At 39.2% G+C, this 15,198-nt stretch overlaps 1 protein-coding gene across 1 annotated transcript in view; it reads left to right on the top strand.

The window, feature by feature from the left end:
• Positions 1-14,841, top strand: part of me1 (malic enzyme 1, NADP(+)-dependent, cytosolic) — a 76,587-nt gene extending 61,746 nt beyond the window's left edge. The window contains exons 6-14 of the mRNA XM_020634395.3: positions 686-789; positions 9,125-9,234; positions 10,091-10,188; positions 10,943-11,056; positions 11,565-11,670; positions 12,404-12,546; positions 12,673-12,846; positions 13,575-13,673; positions 13,785-14,841. Of these exons, the coding sequence (XP_020490051.2) occupies positions 686-789; positions 9,125-9,234; positions 10,091-10,188; positions 10,943-11,056; positions 11,565-11,670; positions 12,404-12,546; positions 12,673-12,846; positions 13,575-13,673; positions 13,785-13,952 (1,116 nt within the window). The 3' untranslated portion in view covers positions 13,953-14,841. The remainder of the gene's footprint in view (positions 1-685; positions 790-9,124; positions 9,235-10,090; positions 10,189-10,942; positions 11,057-11,564; positions 11,671-12,403; positions 12,547-12,672; positions 12,847-13,574; positions 13,674-13,784) is intronic.
• The last annotated feature ends 357 nt before the right edge of the window (positions 14,842-15,198 follow it).

The following is a 15,198-nucleotide window of genomic DNA, read 5'->3' as shown; positions in this document are numbered from 1 at the left end:
TTGATTTACTGTTTCATGACAAATGCATGAATGTGAAGTAACTTCTCACATAGTAGTAAAATAGTTTATTGTTTCTGATTGACGTGCATCAACTTAACTCTTAAACTAAGGTTATTCGTTTGCATGTATTTAAGAGCAAAATATATGTAAAACTTTCTATAGAGCCTTTTCATTCTCCAGTGGGATCTGTGTGAAGTCTGATTAATGATAACAATACCGTACAAGTAATATACTTGTGGGGTGGTAGAGTGAGAAAAAAGTGAGATCACCAGACTTCTATGTCCTGGTCATCATTTATTCTTGAGGCTAGCAGCTTGAGCCAAATTGCATTGTGGGTATTGACAGCACCATGTCTTCAAGAAATAAGAAGAATGTATGGAAAAAGATGATGTAACTTGTTCTCTGACGAAAATATTTGAATATCCTGTCAAACAGTGTTATCAGCCTTCAACGTCAAAAAGACTACTCTTGTACACAGTATCTCTTTTGTTGATTTGCAGAGTTTCTATAGGTGAACACTTCCTTTTTGCAGCTGAAGAAATAAAAATATAATATTTTGGGGGAACAGTAACATTAAGCATTAGCGTGTCAGCTCCTTTCTCCCTGATTCTCCTTCAGTACTTGTACTTGGGTACATTTTGTCTATTCTCATGAGCCTGTCTTCTTTCTCTGTGCGTTTTTACAGGTGCTTCTGAGGGACCCTCTGTACATTGGGCTGAGACATAAGCGAGTACGAGGCCAGGCCTATGATGACCTGCTGGATGAATTTATGAAGGCCGTGTCGGACAGGTAAACTCATACAGACTCTCAATTTCATTTCAACAGTTTTTCCAACTCCTTTTATGATGTCTGCAATTGTCATCTCAACATGGATATCAAAAGATGCTGTTAGAAGAAATATGTTAATCCGTTTAGCAAACTCAGTGTGCTCAGTATGATGGAGCCAAATGATGTGGGTTTCTGATGTCTGGGACTTGAGTCACAGATGAGTCAGTGTACTTCCTTAAAATTTTGGTTGTTAAAAACGTCAATCAGAATGTTGCTTTAATGGCAAATTGAAATCATGAGCTTCCTCAGAAGTGATCAGAGAGGCTTGGTATTAACCCCTCCAGATGGAACCACATCTTCTCAAAACTGTTGAACTGTCAGAAGCTGAACTGAGCAATTGTTTATTTTCCACTCTTATAAATAATATTGTTCAGTATTTTGAAACTGTCCAAAACCATCTGACTTGCTTATTAGTCTGCAGAAATCAAGCCAATTAAACAGCAATGATGCCACAGCATGCTTGCCTTTTGTAAACATGATCTCTAAATAGATAATAATTGATTATTAACAAGATTAACTGCACTTTTAAACAACGGAAACACAAGGAGACCATGTGTCTTCCCTTTTCACACCAGTTGATCCGATCTATGGAAAATATTCAGCCATTTCTTCCCCAAGTACACAGAGGACATCAGTCAAAGTTGTGATGTGATGTTTACATGCTTAATCCTGTTTTTATTCAGGAAAGGTTCACACTGAGGGCTTAGCTTTGGGTTTGTTTGACTTTGAGGCACAGCAGGGTAAGGAGATGTTTAGTATTCACTCATTTGGTGTTCATACACTGATCTTTGCCATCCTCTCTGAGCTGAACCGGGTTCTGTCATGCTGCTCCCCTTTGGGGCTTGTACTGAATTTTGTTTATTGCAGTCCTGTCCTTGATGAGACTTTTGTATACCTTATTCTTGCATGGCGACAATTCTTTGAGTCTGTTTCCCTGTGAGCCACGGAGCCATCACAGCTCCACACATATGGGCCTGGTTAAGGTTCATTCTAACCCAGAGAGACTAGAGTCCAGAGGGAGCCTGGGTCTGGGCCCCCTCCAGCTGGCAGCATGCGGGAAGCCATGACTCTAATAACCGGGTGGCTTCTCAACTACAGGGAACAGCAAAGCTTTTACCCCAACGGAGCCAGATCGGCGGAAAATGAGTAATTATGGGCTCAGAGATTGGATGAATGATTACAGCTCTGCAGTCTCTCAAGTGATATCCATGCTTAGTTTTATAAGTAACTAACATATGCTAAAATGTTTCTGATAGATTTATCATCAACGGGCAGAAGTCTGGGGTGATTCTCTGACCATTTAATAGATATACACTTCGCATCCATAATCATCTTCCTTTAAACTGAATATTTCATATCAGACCAGCCGTCCAATTCTCCATCAACTCCTCTTATTGAATAATCCGCAAGGAACAACTTCCTTTTCACAGACACAAACCTTAAGCAAGAACCATGCCCATTGTAAACATCCCTCTGCCATGACTGTGTAAGGTCAAGAAAGTGGGAGAGAGGGAGAGACAGAAAGACAGAATCCCTTAATGTCATCAAAAAGAAAGGTTTTAAAACTGAATCCCTTAACAGTATATTCTAGTGTAGTCATAATTCATACCATTGGCGCGTAATCATTATTATCAATGACATTAGAACTATTTTTGTCAGAAATGAATTTGCAGAACTTGACATTACAGGCTCTTAAGTAAGCTAATGTGTGGTTTTATCAGACCATCAAATCATCTATATAAGTTTATATCAGAAATATTGACTAAAGATTGCAGAGCATCATATCAAAGTCAGATGAGCAACAATGTCTCCTCTACTGGTAAGGTACAACCCATATACCAAGGCATTCAAGTGGTGACAGGATAGTGATGGGAGAAGCAGGTCAAATAAAAGGTCCATGTTTGAAGGATGGGTCAAACTAGGACTGTCACCTATAACCAAACGGGGCTTGCGTCACCTGTGAAACCAAAAGTCAAATATAACTTACTGAAGAAAGATAGATAATCCTGCTTTTATAATGATAGTTTTTGATTTCCTTGAAGTTTTCCATTAAAACTTAAGCCTCCCTTTTGTATTCTAAATATAATTGTAGTTTTGGTGCCTTTAACTAACAAAATATGTAGACTGTTTATTATTGTTAACATGACAACAAAAAAGAGTTCACATTCCTCTTGGTACTTGGACCAGTAAATGATAATACATGATTGTTTACCTAATGCTAAGTATCTGGCCCCGTCTGAGGCCGTCTAGTGGCAGTGATAACAATTGATTTAGTGGTCTGATAACATCTGGATCGGTTGCAAGGTCCATGTTAATCTGAGATGCATGCAAAGACTCCAGGAATGCCTTCAACTATTTTAAACATGCGGCACTGAGAGAATAAGGAACAGAAGGACTGACCATAGGGTGGATAACATAAGCATCAGAGGAGAGGACAAAAAGTGCAGAATGCGTCTTTGTTTTTAATGGCGGCTCGGAGATTTGAGAAATAATGTGTGCTGAGAGATGCTGGCTCTCTGGAGAACGAAAGGGGGATTTATCAAAGCTTCAGCTACGGAGCCCCGTAGGGATGTTGGTAACAGGCAGCCTGTGTGTGTGTGTGTGTGTGTGTGTACAAAAAAACACACATGTGAGCATGCAGGTTCGACAGCTGTGTTTGCACAGAGCACCCTTGTCTGTGACCTTCTTTGCAGAGGTCCTCCTTGGCTCTATATGAACGCAGACTAAAAAAGATCACTTCATACCATCTCTTTTGCTCCCCCCTTCAGTGTTGGAAGTACATATGACATCCACCTACTTCCTCTTAGCTGAGGATTCAGATTTCATCACGACTCAGATGAAACCAGATTGTGTTTCCTGAAGGAGCTGGGTCACTCATTAAATCCTTCATCATATAGATTGGCCCAGACATAACACCACACGTCTGATGGATTAACCACACGGGAAAGCATCTGCTATATCATTTCTCACACTTTTTTTACACTATCAGACATTAATAACAATGTCACATGCATTTTTTTCTCACTATATTGGACTAGTTTAGCTAAAAGCTCCAAGAAACCCTCAAAGTACTACTCTCGTAAACAATGATACAGGGTACTTTTCTTTCAATCCATTTTTTATTTTGGTAAGTCATTAATTACAACAATAAATGTAAAGCACAAATAAGCTTTGTGGTTTTCTGGTAGCATTTCTCAAATAATTGAGTTGAAACAGCCCAATGGTAGACAAGGTTCACTTATTCCCTCCAGATCCCAACCCAAGTCCCTACACTGCAGACTGAGCTACTGCCGCCCCTGGCTACCATATACCATGTAATCAGTTGTAACTATTAGTTACCCATCTTCAAAGTACGTAAATGAATGAAAAAGGTGCACCTGTCAGGCAGTGAAGAGTGAGTACTGCAGAGTCAAAGTAACTGCAGGCCAGGGAGGATGGTCAGGAGTTATTCAGTAAATGAGGCATGGTGTGTGAAAGTAATCTACTCTTCAACTTTTCATCCATCTATCCTGTTACAACAACCACAAGGCTTCACAAGGCACATTCTGTTTGAGTGTTCAGAAGAGCAATTAAGAAAGCAAGGCTTCTGCAATGTAACTTTCTTACATGGTAAAGCATTTGTTGGCAGGATTTCTCTGACCTCTTTTCTCATCATAATGACTGATTAAGATGCTCTCACATCAACCCCCTTCTTGGTCTTTGAAGACATTGTGCTGTTGACAAAGGACTACTCAAAGTCATGGAAAGTGATCTCACTGTGAAATAAAGACAGTAGGGATAAACCGCCCCTTTATTTATTTTTCCATAACAACCTAGAGAGGAGGAACGTCGAAAGAGTTTACAAGTACTGAACTTTGTTTGGACTTATAACCCAATATGCTCCTAACCCAATTTAAAGCAATTTAAAATATTTAGTTAGAAAATAATAATAATACTATCAGGTAAAATACTATACCTATTATTTAGCTGGAAAAAGTACAACATTACTCCAAGAGCCCAAATATTGTGTTTTCCAAGTTGAAAGATTTGTAATTATCCAAATTGATAATAATAAAAACATTTTACTTACTTTTGTGTTGAGTTTGCATCAACTTAGAGACTCTCTTGTGGACCAAAATGGTACACCTGGTGTAAAAAACGTATTCTGGCTAATTTAAAGCAAGTGAGCGAAAAGATATAACTACTTTATAATATATATATATATATATATATATATATATATATATATATATATTTTATTTTTTTTAAAGTTTTCAAGTTTTCTTCATTTGTTAATGACCAACCGAGGACATCTGTTTTTTTGCACATTGTATAACTGTCATTTAAAATGTGAATGTCTATATTTTTCACCCAAAACTCTCAAATTGCCTCCTGAAGCTGACTACACAGCAGAAAAATGTTGCTGGGGAAAATATAAACAATAGGATTAAAATCTGTTTTCTATAAATTAATTGCTTTGTGATTAATTTGGAGTCATCCTAATTGCATCGGACCATTTAATAACCAGTGTGAAACCCATTAGAGGAAGTGTAATGATACCTTAACCTTTATTGCATTATCAGCACCTTTACCACACTTTTTATGTGCTTTTCTTATGTTGTGTCCCAGTAACTATAACACCAATCCATGTCATTTCTATATGTTTTAGAATAGATTTGCAGTCTACTCTTTGGTCTTTTATTGATAAAGACTATACTGATTATTCGCATGTACTAAATAATTACGCAATTATTTGCATTCTTTTGTTCTAAGTTTCACATTTTGATATGAATCAGTAACTTATATTCTGCCCATCTGAAACAACCAATGGTAGCTGGTGTGTAATTAAAGTTCCCAGTTCAAACATCTGTGTGTTGTAATTATGGTTTTCGTGTGAGAACAACCTCCCTCCCAATCCTTCAATCTTTCTGTGCTGCAGCTCAGAGATGAATAGATTTCTCTCAGCACAGTCAGGAGTATGGGTCTGTGTTTTTTATCTTTTGGGTGTGTCCCAGGTTTCTGCCTTCATAGTTAAGCTTTGATACAAAGGAAAATACTGCTTTCTTTGTCAACGGTATTTTCTTATTGTGGAGAAGAGACCCTTTTTCAAATTTCAGCATTCCATTCAGAGGGTTGTCAAGGAAAAGACATCAGACTCTCAGGAAAAATAGGGACCATGAACACAAATGGCCTCCGAGACGAGCTTTGTTCTGAGCCACACACACATACACACACAGTCAAAAACACTCCTCCCTATCTTTATTGGTTCAGGCCACCGAACCAAACAGCTTTCAACCTCTGTAACTCGACCTGACTCGTGGCTTTTCTTCATTATTCTTCATGGTCTTTTTGGGAAGATGTCCCTTTCTTTCTGCGATACCACAACCACAGTTTGTCACTCTGTAGTTTATGGTCAGTGGATGCCCATAAATATGCATGTGTTCTCAGCTCAGTCATTCAAAGATCTGTGGCAGAAGTCCCTGATCTTTCTGTGCTGTCATTTCAACATAAAACAATGGATTCAATACCTGATGTTTTTTTTTCCAGTCGCATTAAAAAAAACCTGATCCTCTTTATTTTCTGAGAATATTTGCAGGTTGTGGGTATGACTCACAACTTATGCAGAGGACAACTCTCCCAAATCCACCTCTGGACTCGTGCATGAGCAGCTTGGTTCTGCATGAACTGGTTTGACCTCTCCAGTAGCGAGTTGCACCAAACCATACCAAAGCACGCTGCACGCTGGCAGAGGGGTAAGGCCACATCTATCCTCGCCTGTCGCCTGACTCTGTCTACGTCTCCTAAAGCCCCAACACAATGAAAAGTTTATAGCTCCCTTCTTGGCCTCATTATTCATCCTCTTTACACAAGCGTTCAGTGCTTTAGAACTGCTCACTGCTTGATAGAAAACACATTTCTCTCCCCAGTGCTACTGCTGTGTTGGCAGTAATTCAGCCAGCCTGTCAGTCTCTGTATTAGGAATCAGTGTCGTGCAGTGTGGCAGAGGGGAGGATAAACAGTGACCAAGCTTTGGCACTCTCTCTTCAGAACGTTAAGGTTTATTACAGCTGAACTCAGGTCGCTTCTCATCCTGCATTTCTCTCTTGCCTTGCTTCCGCTCAGCTTCCTCCTCCTCCACCCACTGAAAACTTAAGCAGTTAAACAGCAACTGCAACAAGTGTGGCAAACAGCTTTAGGGAATTGTACAAAACAGTGAAAATGCTGTGTGAGGTATGAGGTGGGGTTTTATGAAAAGAATAAAACCTAGAAAAAAAACAGCTTTGAAAAATGGAAAAGAGATGTCATCAAACAAACCTCTACTTTGAAAATGATGAAGGACTTCAACATGCTGGTTTATTCAGATAACTGGCAGGGCTGCAGGTATTGGTGGAGGTGGTGGTGGGATGCCTTGGCCTGTTTGCTTGGCCTGTCCCCATTTTCCTCCGTCACTCACTCATGGAAACATGATCTCTCTCTCTCTCTCTCTCTCTCTCTCTGCTGTTTGGGTTTCAGATGTTCTCTTCCTTTCCTCCCATTGTTTCAGCGAAAAAAAAAAGGACTTAATAAAAGTTATACTGCTCGTATATTTTTCAGACAGTGACATCAATTGAAAAGACAATAGTGTTGTTTTCCCTACTGTTCCCATAATCTGTGCTTAAAGACGCTAGATGATGCACAGATGCAAAAACATTGTCAGAGTTGATGCGGAACTTTAGGCTCTTCAACCTACATTGACATGCAGCCCCTATGAGATTTTTGCCATAATAAGGGACAATAGGTCTGTGAAGCTTTGGATTTCCACTACATACCAAAAGGGAGGTCATTTGGCTGGCTTTTGGGGCTTTTTGGGCAAAACCGAAACCACGAAAAATTGCAATAAATGTACACCCATCTAAAGGGATGGTGAATGGACTTGTGTAGCACTTTTCTAGTCTTCTGACTACTCAAATCATTTTATACTGCAGGTCACACCTACACATTCACACACTGATGGTAGAGGCTGATATGTAAAGTGGCCATCAGAAGTAATTAATCACATTCACACACTGCTGATGAAGCAGTGGGAGCAATTTGGGGTTAAGTGTCTTGCCCAAGGACACATCGGACATGTTGCTGCAGGAGCTGGGGATCGAACCCCCAACCCACCTGTTGAGAGACGTCCGATTCTACCAACTGAGCCACAACCGCCCCTTGCCTACTGTAGTAATGGAAAGCAGTCTGAATACTTTGGACAAGGAGACATTTTTAGATGATAACACTAAAGGTTTCAGTCTTAGGTTATATTTGAATAAAGGAAAGCCCCATTATAAATAACAAAACCATTTCATAGCCAATTCCCTTCTGTCTGGTACAGCGAACAGACTGCATCCTCCAGGTAAAGACACACTTTCAAATCTCCAGTAACACACAGTATGTTCCCTTCATCTATCTGCCAGTTTCTGTTATCCTTCACACCATCACCAGGTCGGTCTTTCCTTTCCCTACAGCTGAAAAACTGTCTGTCATCTTTGAGAGTAGCAGCAGTTGCTCTGCAAACATCCAGTAAATTGCTGAACTAAAGTTCCATCTGTTGAGAAGCCTGGGAACTCAGGATTCCTCTCTGTCACTGCTAAATCTAATTTGCAGATTCATAACTTTGGCCGTAGGGCTTATTTTTGTTGCATGATGTTTTGGTAGGAGCTTATTGGAACAGGCTTCTGTGTTGCTTTATTGAAGGTATGTGATAGGTGGTCTGTGCAGCATCTTGTAAAATTGAACAGTGCTGGTTTTACTGGAGGCCCTGGGTGGCCTTTGTGTTCTTTTCCTTCAAATATGGTACTTTTGTGACTCTTGTCCCTTGTGGAGGTTTGACCTTTCTCTGTGAGACTCATTGTGAGGTGATGTTGTGAAGTTTGACGAAACAGGTGTCAGCTTGTCAAATGTCCAATAAAAAACATTACACACAGTTCTGCAGCTTTTAAATTCTCTTCAGAAAAGACTTGTAAAAAAAGATTAGTCCTCATTTATTGAAACATTTCCATATATGCTCGTTTAAAATGTGTGCACTGAAAAATCCAGCATCACTTATTTTTTAATTTCTCACCCTGTCATGTTCAGTGTTGTGGGAGAGCGCCCCCCTCAGGACTGAAATATAGTCTTTAGAAACAGAGGCTTCTTAATCTAAATATGTTAATGTATGCAAAAGTGTGTGCAGAAAGTGTACTAGCTGACCCCTCACTCTTGAGAAAGAATACTTGGCTCCCTCTATTCCTCTTAATCTGTCAGTTTAAGTCACCTTTTGGTTCAGCCAGATTCAATTGTGCTTCTTCTTTCACAGGTATGGGATGGACTGCCTGATTCAGTTTGAGGACTTTGCAAATGTTAATGCTTTCCGTCTGCTGAGCAAATACCGCAACAAGTACTGCACTTTCAACGATGACATCCAAGGTAATTCAACAAAAACAGAAGCACACAGCACACACACACACACACACACACACACACACACACACACACACACACACACTCAAAATTGACATCTTTCTGAACCATCTTACCCATCCATTTCCTACATGATCCATGTTAAAGGTGCACTATGGAGTTTTGAAGTTTTGGAGAAATGTATAGATTCTGTGGTATATGTTCATAACTCTAAACACAAACTGTCCTTGGAGGAAAATTTTGTCCCTGGAACACTGTTTGAAGATAAAATGCTATGCGAGAAGTTATGGTGGTGGGCTGCAACAGTTGGAACCGTTGCATACCGCTACCCCTCCTGGTAGCTTTTTAGCTCTAAACAGTCTTCCAGGGACCCATTTTGTCCTTTGAATAAAGTTTGTGTATTTAGTTCAGAAAATATAGCATAGAATTTTTTGCCATTCTCCAACTTTCAAATTTCACAACCACATTTACATAGTGCACCTTTTAAAAGATGTATATGTGTACTGTTGAGTCTTGTGTTTCTGTTTCTTTTTTTCAAGAGAGAACCATTTTTGCAGTGAACCATCAAAATCAGAGAACAGGCTCAAACCTTTATAGAGTTTGTCTTAACTGGATTTCACGCTTCATTTTGAAGGCCATTTAGTGTTCACACTACAAAAGTACATTTGGTCATTATATATTTAGTCAACTATATTTTTGGAAGTCAGTGTTCAATCCAAACAACTCTTGTTTTTTGTTGTGGTGTTAAAATATTACGCTAGTGTTTTTCTGTGTTAAAGGGGTAACACATTTATTTTATGAGGAATGTTAGTATAAGTACATGAAACCGGAAATGTTGCCGTTGTTCTATGATCATTTTTAGGCACTGCAGCAGTAGCTGTAGCTGGACTCCTGGCTGCTCTCCGCATCACCAAGAGCAAAATGTGCGATCACACCATTGTTTTCCAAGGAGCAGGGGAGGTAAGTTTAGCACACTTATGTATGTTGAGCCACAAGAATTTCTTATTTGAAAATCTGAAAATTAATCTTGATCCCACTTTAATTGATTTTAAGATGCTGGCCATGTTTTTGCTTCTGTCCAGGTTTATTTTTTAAGTTAAGATTTTTTTTTTCCATACTGATTTATAAGGAATTAGAAATTAGATTTTAATATGAAACAGATGTCTTTATTTTAGAGGATGATATTGGACCACATCCAGCACAAAACAAACATGTCTCCAAGTTATGAGTGTTTTCAATTTGAGATTAAACCATCTAAAAGTTCACCTGTGACACATTGAATATTGAGTCAGACTGTCAACAGCAATGTCAATGTCAATCTCCAATTTGCTGAGGAATTGTATTACATTAATTGTTTTGTTTTGTTTGTTTCAGATTTCTTTTGGGGGGCTTTTTGTGCCTTTATTGTAGAGATAGGACAGGGGATAGAGTCAGGAATCAGGGAGAGAGAGTGGGGAATGACATGTGGGAAAGAGTCCACAGGTGGGATTTGAACCTGGGCCGCCCGCTTGAGACTACAGCCTCCATACATGGGGCGCGTGCACTAACCACTGCGCCACCAGCGCCCCACATTAATTGTTTTTAAGCTGTTTCTCATAATCACTATTTTAGCGATCTTGTGTGTGAAACCCAAATTTCCAAAGCTCAGATTCAGATGTCATTAAGCAGATCCCTTCTCCCTCCTCTGTTACCCCTCCCTTTGTCTTGCTCTCAGGCAGCGATGGGGATTGCTGAGCTGATCACCATGGCCATGGAGAAGGAGGGACTCCCTAAGGAGGAGTGTTTGAAAAAGATCTGGATGGTTGATTCCAAAGGCCTGATTGTCAAGGTATCTTAATAAAGCACTAAACACAGGCGTGAATACAAAAACTGAACAATTCTGTGGAAGGTCAGAAAAATAAATCCTGCAAATAAAAAAACATGGGGGCTGATGTTATTACCACTTGAGAATCTTAAATGTTCGATCAGTTTGACATCAGTGTTGTTCCCTAAGCAAGAAAAAAACCTTTCCTGCCGTGTTAATTCATATGACAGAGGAGTTTCCTTGGAATAACTGCAACAGGCTCTCCAACATTAGCATCTGTCACACATCTGTTTTGTCCACATTATCCATGCTATTGATCCCTTGTTTCTCCTCTTCGAGCATTCTCATTGCTTTCATCCCACCACATCTTTTCTCTCTCTTGTTTCCTTCTGGTTTACCTGATGTCAAAGATAAAACATTCAAGAAATCATTCATTCTGATACTGAACTCAACCCTCAACCCTAAGTTTACACAGACGGTTAAATGTTTCATGTCCTCTTCCTCCTCCTCATACGCCCTCTCTGAATTTCAGGGTCGAGAACACCTGACTCATGAGAAGGAGAGATTTGCTCATGAGCACCCACAGATGAAGAATCTGGAGGATGTAGTTCGGGAAATTAAACCTACAGCAATCATTGGTAAATCATCAAACATTTTTACACAAGAAACCCAGTCTGATAGTTTTCAAAATCCCTATCCCTCTTCCTGCATCTTATCCCATCTCTCCCCTTATCCCTTTCCACAGTCTAGGCCTGTGAAGGCTGTTTCATCATGAGCTGGGGATCCGGCCAAAGATTTCTGCCTTTTAATAAGGCAGTTTTTTCTTACCACTGTAACTTTTGCTGCTTTGCTAAAGTGCTCGTGATGGATAGGCCGGGTCTTTGTAATATAGCAATAAGGAAGGTCTTTTACCTGCTTTTTGTAACATAATAATGAGTAATGTCTTTTTACCTGCTCTTTTGTAATGTTAACAGACAAAGAGTAAGGTATTTTACCTGCTTTTTGTAACATAACAATGAGTAAGGTCTTTTTACCTGCTCTTTTGTAATGTTAACAGACAAAGAGTAAGGTATTTTACCTGCTTCTTGTAAAGTGTCTTGAGATAACACTTGTTATGAGTTGACGCTATACAAAAATAAATTGAATTGAATTGAAATTGAAATATGTGTTAAACAGATTGTAAGAACGACTGATTTTACGAGGTAAACCCTGAAAAGAGCAATTGTTGATAGAGAGGACAGATGGAACTTTTTCTGACATGAAAAAAACAATTTAAGGTCAATAGAGAGTCCTGATGATGAGCCTGTAAAAAGACTCAAAAGGCTGGGATGCAAATAAGATCTATTGCACATTGATGGTTTTCTGTCTCAGGTGTGGCAGCTATTGGTGGAGCCTTCACCGAACAGATCATCAGGGCCATGGCTTCGTTCAATGAATGCCCAATCATATTCGCCCTCAGCAACCCGACCAGCAAAGCAGAATGCACCGCTGAGCAGTGCTATACATTGACAGAGGTACTCACTCTGGACACTCTCACACAAACATATAAGAGTGTATGACTTGCCTTGAATACATCTGTTAATAACACTGCTGCAAATAATAATATTTAAGAAAGGTTGCTATACCACATGTTGCTGCAGGGGCGGGGCATCTTTGCCAGTGGCAGCCCGTTTGACCCGGTCATCCTACCTGATGGAAGAAAACTCTACCCTGGTCAGGGTAACAACGCCTACATCTTCCCTGGTGTGGGCCTGGGTGTTACTGCCTGTGCCATCAAAAACATCTCTGAGGAAATCTTTCTCACTGCAGCAGAGGTCAGACTCTCACATCACACACAGTACATACACACTTTTCAAATCTTTGTTAATATTATTATTATTATTAAGCTTTATGTAATAAATATATTGTTAGGGGTTCTATACTGTTAGGACATCAGACTTATAACATTGCTTCATGTTTCATAAGCTCATCATGATTTTTGTATATAAATAATTTTTCTGGAAAGCAGTTTCTAAATAAATATAAACAACAGTATTTCTCTCTGGAGTTAAGCTGAGAAACATAAATCAGCGCAAAAGAGAAATCCTTAAGTGATTACTAATAATATGATACTGTGTACCCAAATGTAAGGACATGAATGCAATGTTGGATTAGTTATGTCTAAAAATTTGAGTATTTTAACATGTTGTCACAACTTCACTGTCGTTCCATGGGCTGTGTGGGAGAATGTGTTTGTAAAAAATAAAAATAGTACATCAGGTGACTTTTTTAAAGGAGAAAGACCATGAGAACAATTTCAAGGTAATGCCTTTCCAATCATTTTCCCAATAGTCCTATTTCTCAGTTTGCCCAGTTATTCACCCTTTTTCAACCTTAGTTTAAAAAAAAATAAAAATAAAAAATTCTAGGAAAAGCTAAAACCACCAGTAGTATCAGTCTCTGTATCTCTGCATATGTCAAAGTTATCTGAGAGTAATCACACTTCTGGAATTCATGTTATCATTGTATTTCATTTCCTTGCTCTGTGTCTTTTGTTTCTCAGGCTCTCGCTCACCTGGTGACAGAAAAGGACCTGGCAGAGGGACGACTGTATCCTCCTCTCAGCTCCATCGGAGACGTCTCTCGCACACTGGCCATCAAGGTGAGAGCAAGGGTCATAAAGATCCCCTCACCATATCTGTACGAGTCCAGCTGCTTTTGGGCTTGTGAAAATATAAAATCACTGTAATGTTTCAAACCCTGTCCTTTACAGATCATTGAGTATGCATATGAGCACAACATGGCCTCCCTTCACCCAGAGCCGTCCGACAAAGAAGCGTATGTGAACTCACTTGCCTACAGCACCGACTATGATGAGTTTGCTGTGGACTCGTACCGCTGGCCAGACGCCAGTATGACTATGCAGACGTGCAAACTTTAAAGCAGTGTACACAGAGACAGAATGAGCCCTGAAGGGAAAGGTGACGACTGAGATGCATCTTCATCACAGGATATGATGTTGGTAGATGACAAAGTAGAATCTTGTCATGGATGTGTGACAGTGAAATAAATGACAGCACAGGTAGAGGTCGTGAACAGGATTTCTTCAGTTCCCCTTCAGCAGTGAAAAAAAAATCAATTCAAGTTTTATTTTTAAGAAATAGTGAAATGATAGAGGGAAATAAATGCAATGTTACAGAGAAGCAGTTTGTAGAAATTGTGAAATACTGAACGAAAGGTAGTATCACATTACACATACATTTAAGATAATATATAGTTCTTCACAGGCAGTTACTTTATGATCGTGTCAGCTATATTCCAACTCTTTGTCAAATAAAAAACCTTTTAAATGATCTTTTTCATGTCGGATTACTACAGTCAAACAAAAGAGAAAACAGGAAAAATGTCCTTGGAGACAAAACATAAAAGTAACTTCATGATTATTTTTTTCCTGTATAAGTTCAGAACAAGTGAGACACTCTTTAGTATCTTATTTACATCTGTAATTTATTCAAGATTCTTTTTGATGAATGTCATGCTTCATCACTTGTTTATTTACTTTGATTTTATTATTTTGAGAAAACAATGGCAAAAAGCTCAGCAGGGTCATTGTGAAATGCTTATTCATGCTTCTCTGGCTCCCTTCAGAGGCAAACACGTGTCATCGCAGTACACTTTGTAGCCTACTACTCTGACTTTAATCATCCAGTCTGTTTGCAAATGTTTTCTTTTTCTTGGTTATCTGATTTTTGTAAGCACATTTTAAGAGGAAACTAAATCTGTAATATTTGATCAGTATTCACTTTAATACAATATCAATCTCCATTATATCCATGTGTTGTTTTTTAAGCAGACAAATGAATTTATCAGGGTCTATTTTAACAAAAAACAATCTTTCTGGGGCGCCGATAGCCAAACGGTTCTGAAGCTTGCACCATGTATGGAGGCTATAGTCCTCATAGCAGCAGCTCAGGGTTCGAATCCTACCTCGGCCCATTGCTGCATGTCATCCCCCTCTCTCTCCTCCCAACACTTCCTGTCTCTCATCTAACCAAGGCAAAAATCACCCCCCCAAAAAAACTTTCTACACACAAACATACCATGAGTTATGTCTTTGTAAAAAACTACAATAACAGCAGCAGGTGAATCATAAAGGTTTATGTTCTAACAGAGTATTCTTGTCCAGT

Source organism: Labrus bergylta, chromosome 8 (genome assembly GCF_963930695.1).
Source record: "Labrus bergylta chromosome 8, fLabBer1.1, whole genome shotgun sequence".
NCBI classification, from domain to species: Eukaryota; Metazoa; Chordata; class Actinopteri; order Labriformes; family Labridae; genus Labrus; species Labrus bergylta.
Note: the sequence above shows the minus strand (reverse complement) of the source record. Positions and strands in the feature narration are given on the sequence as shown.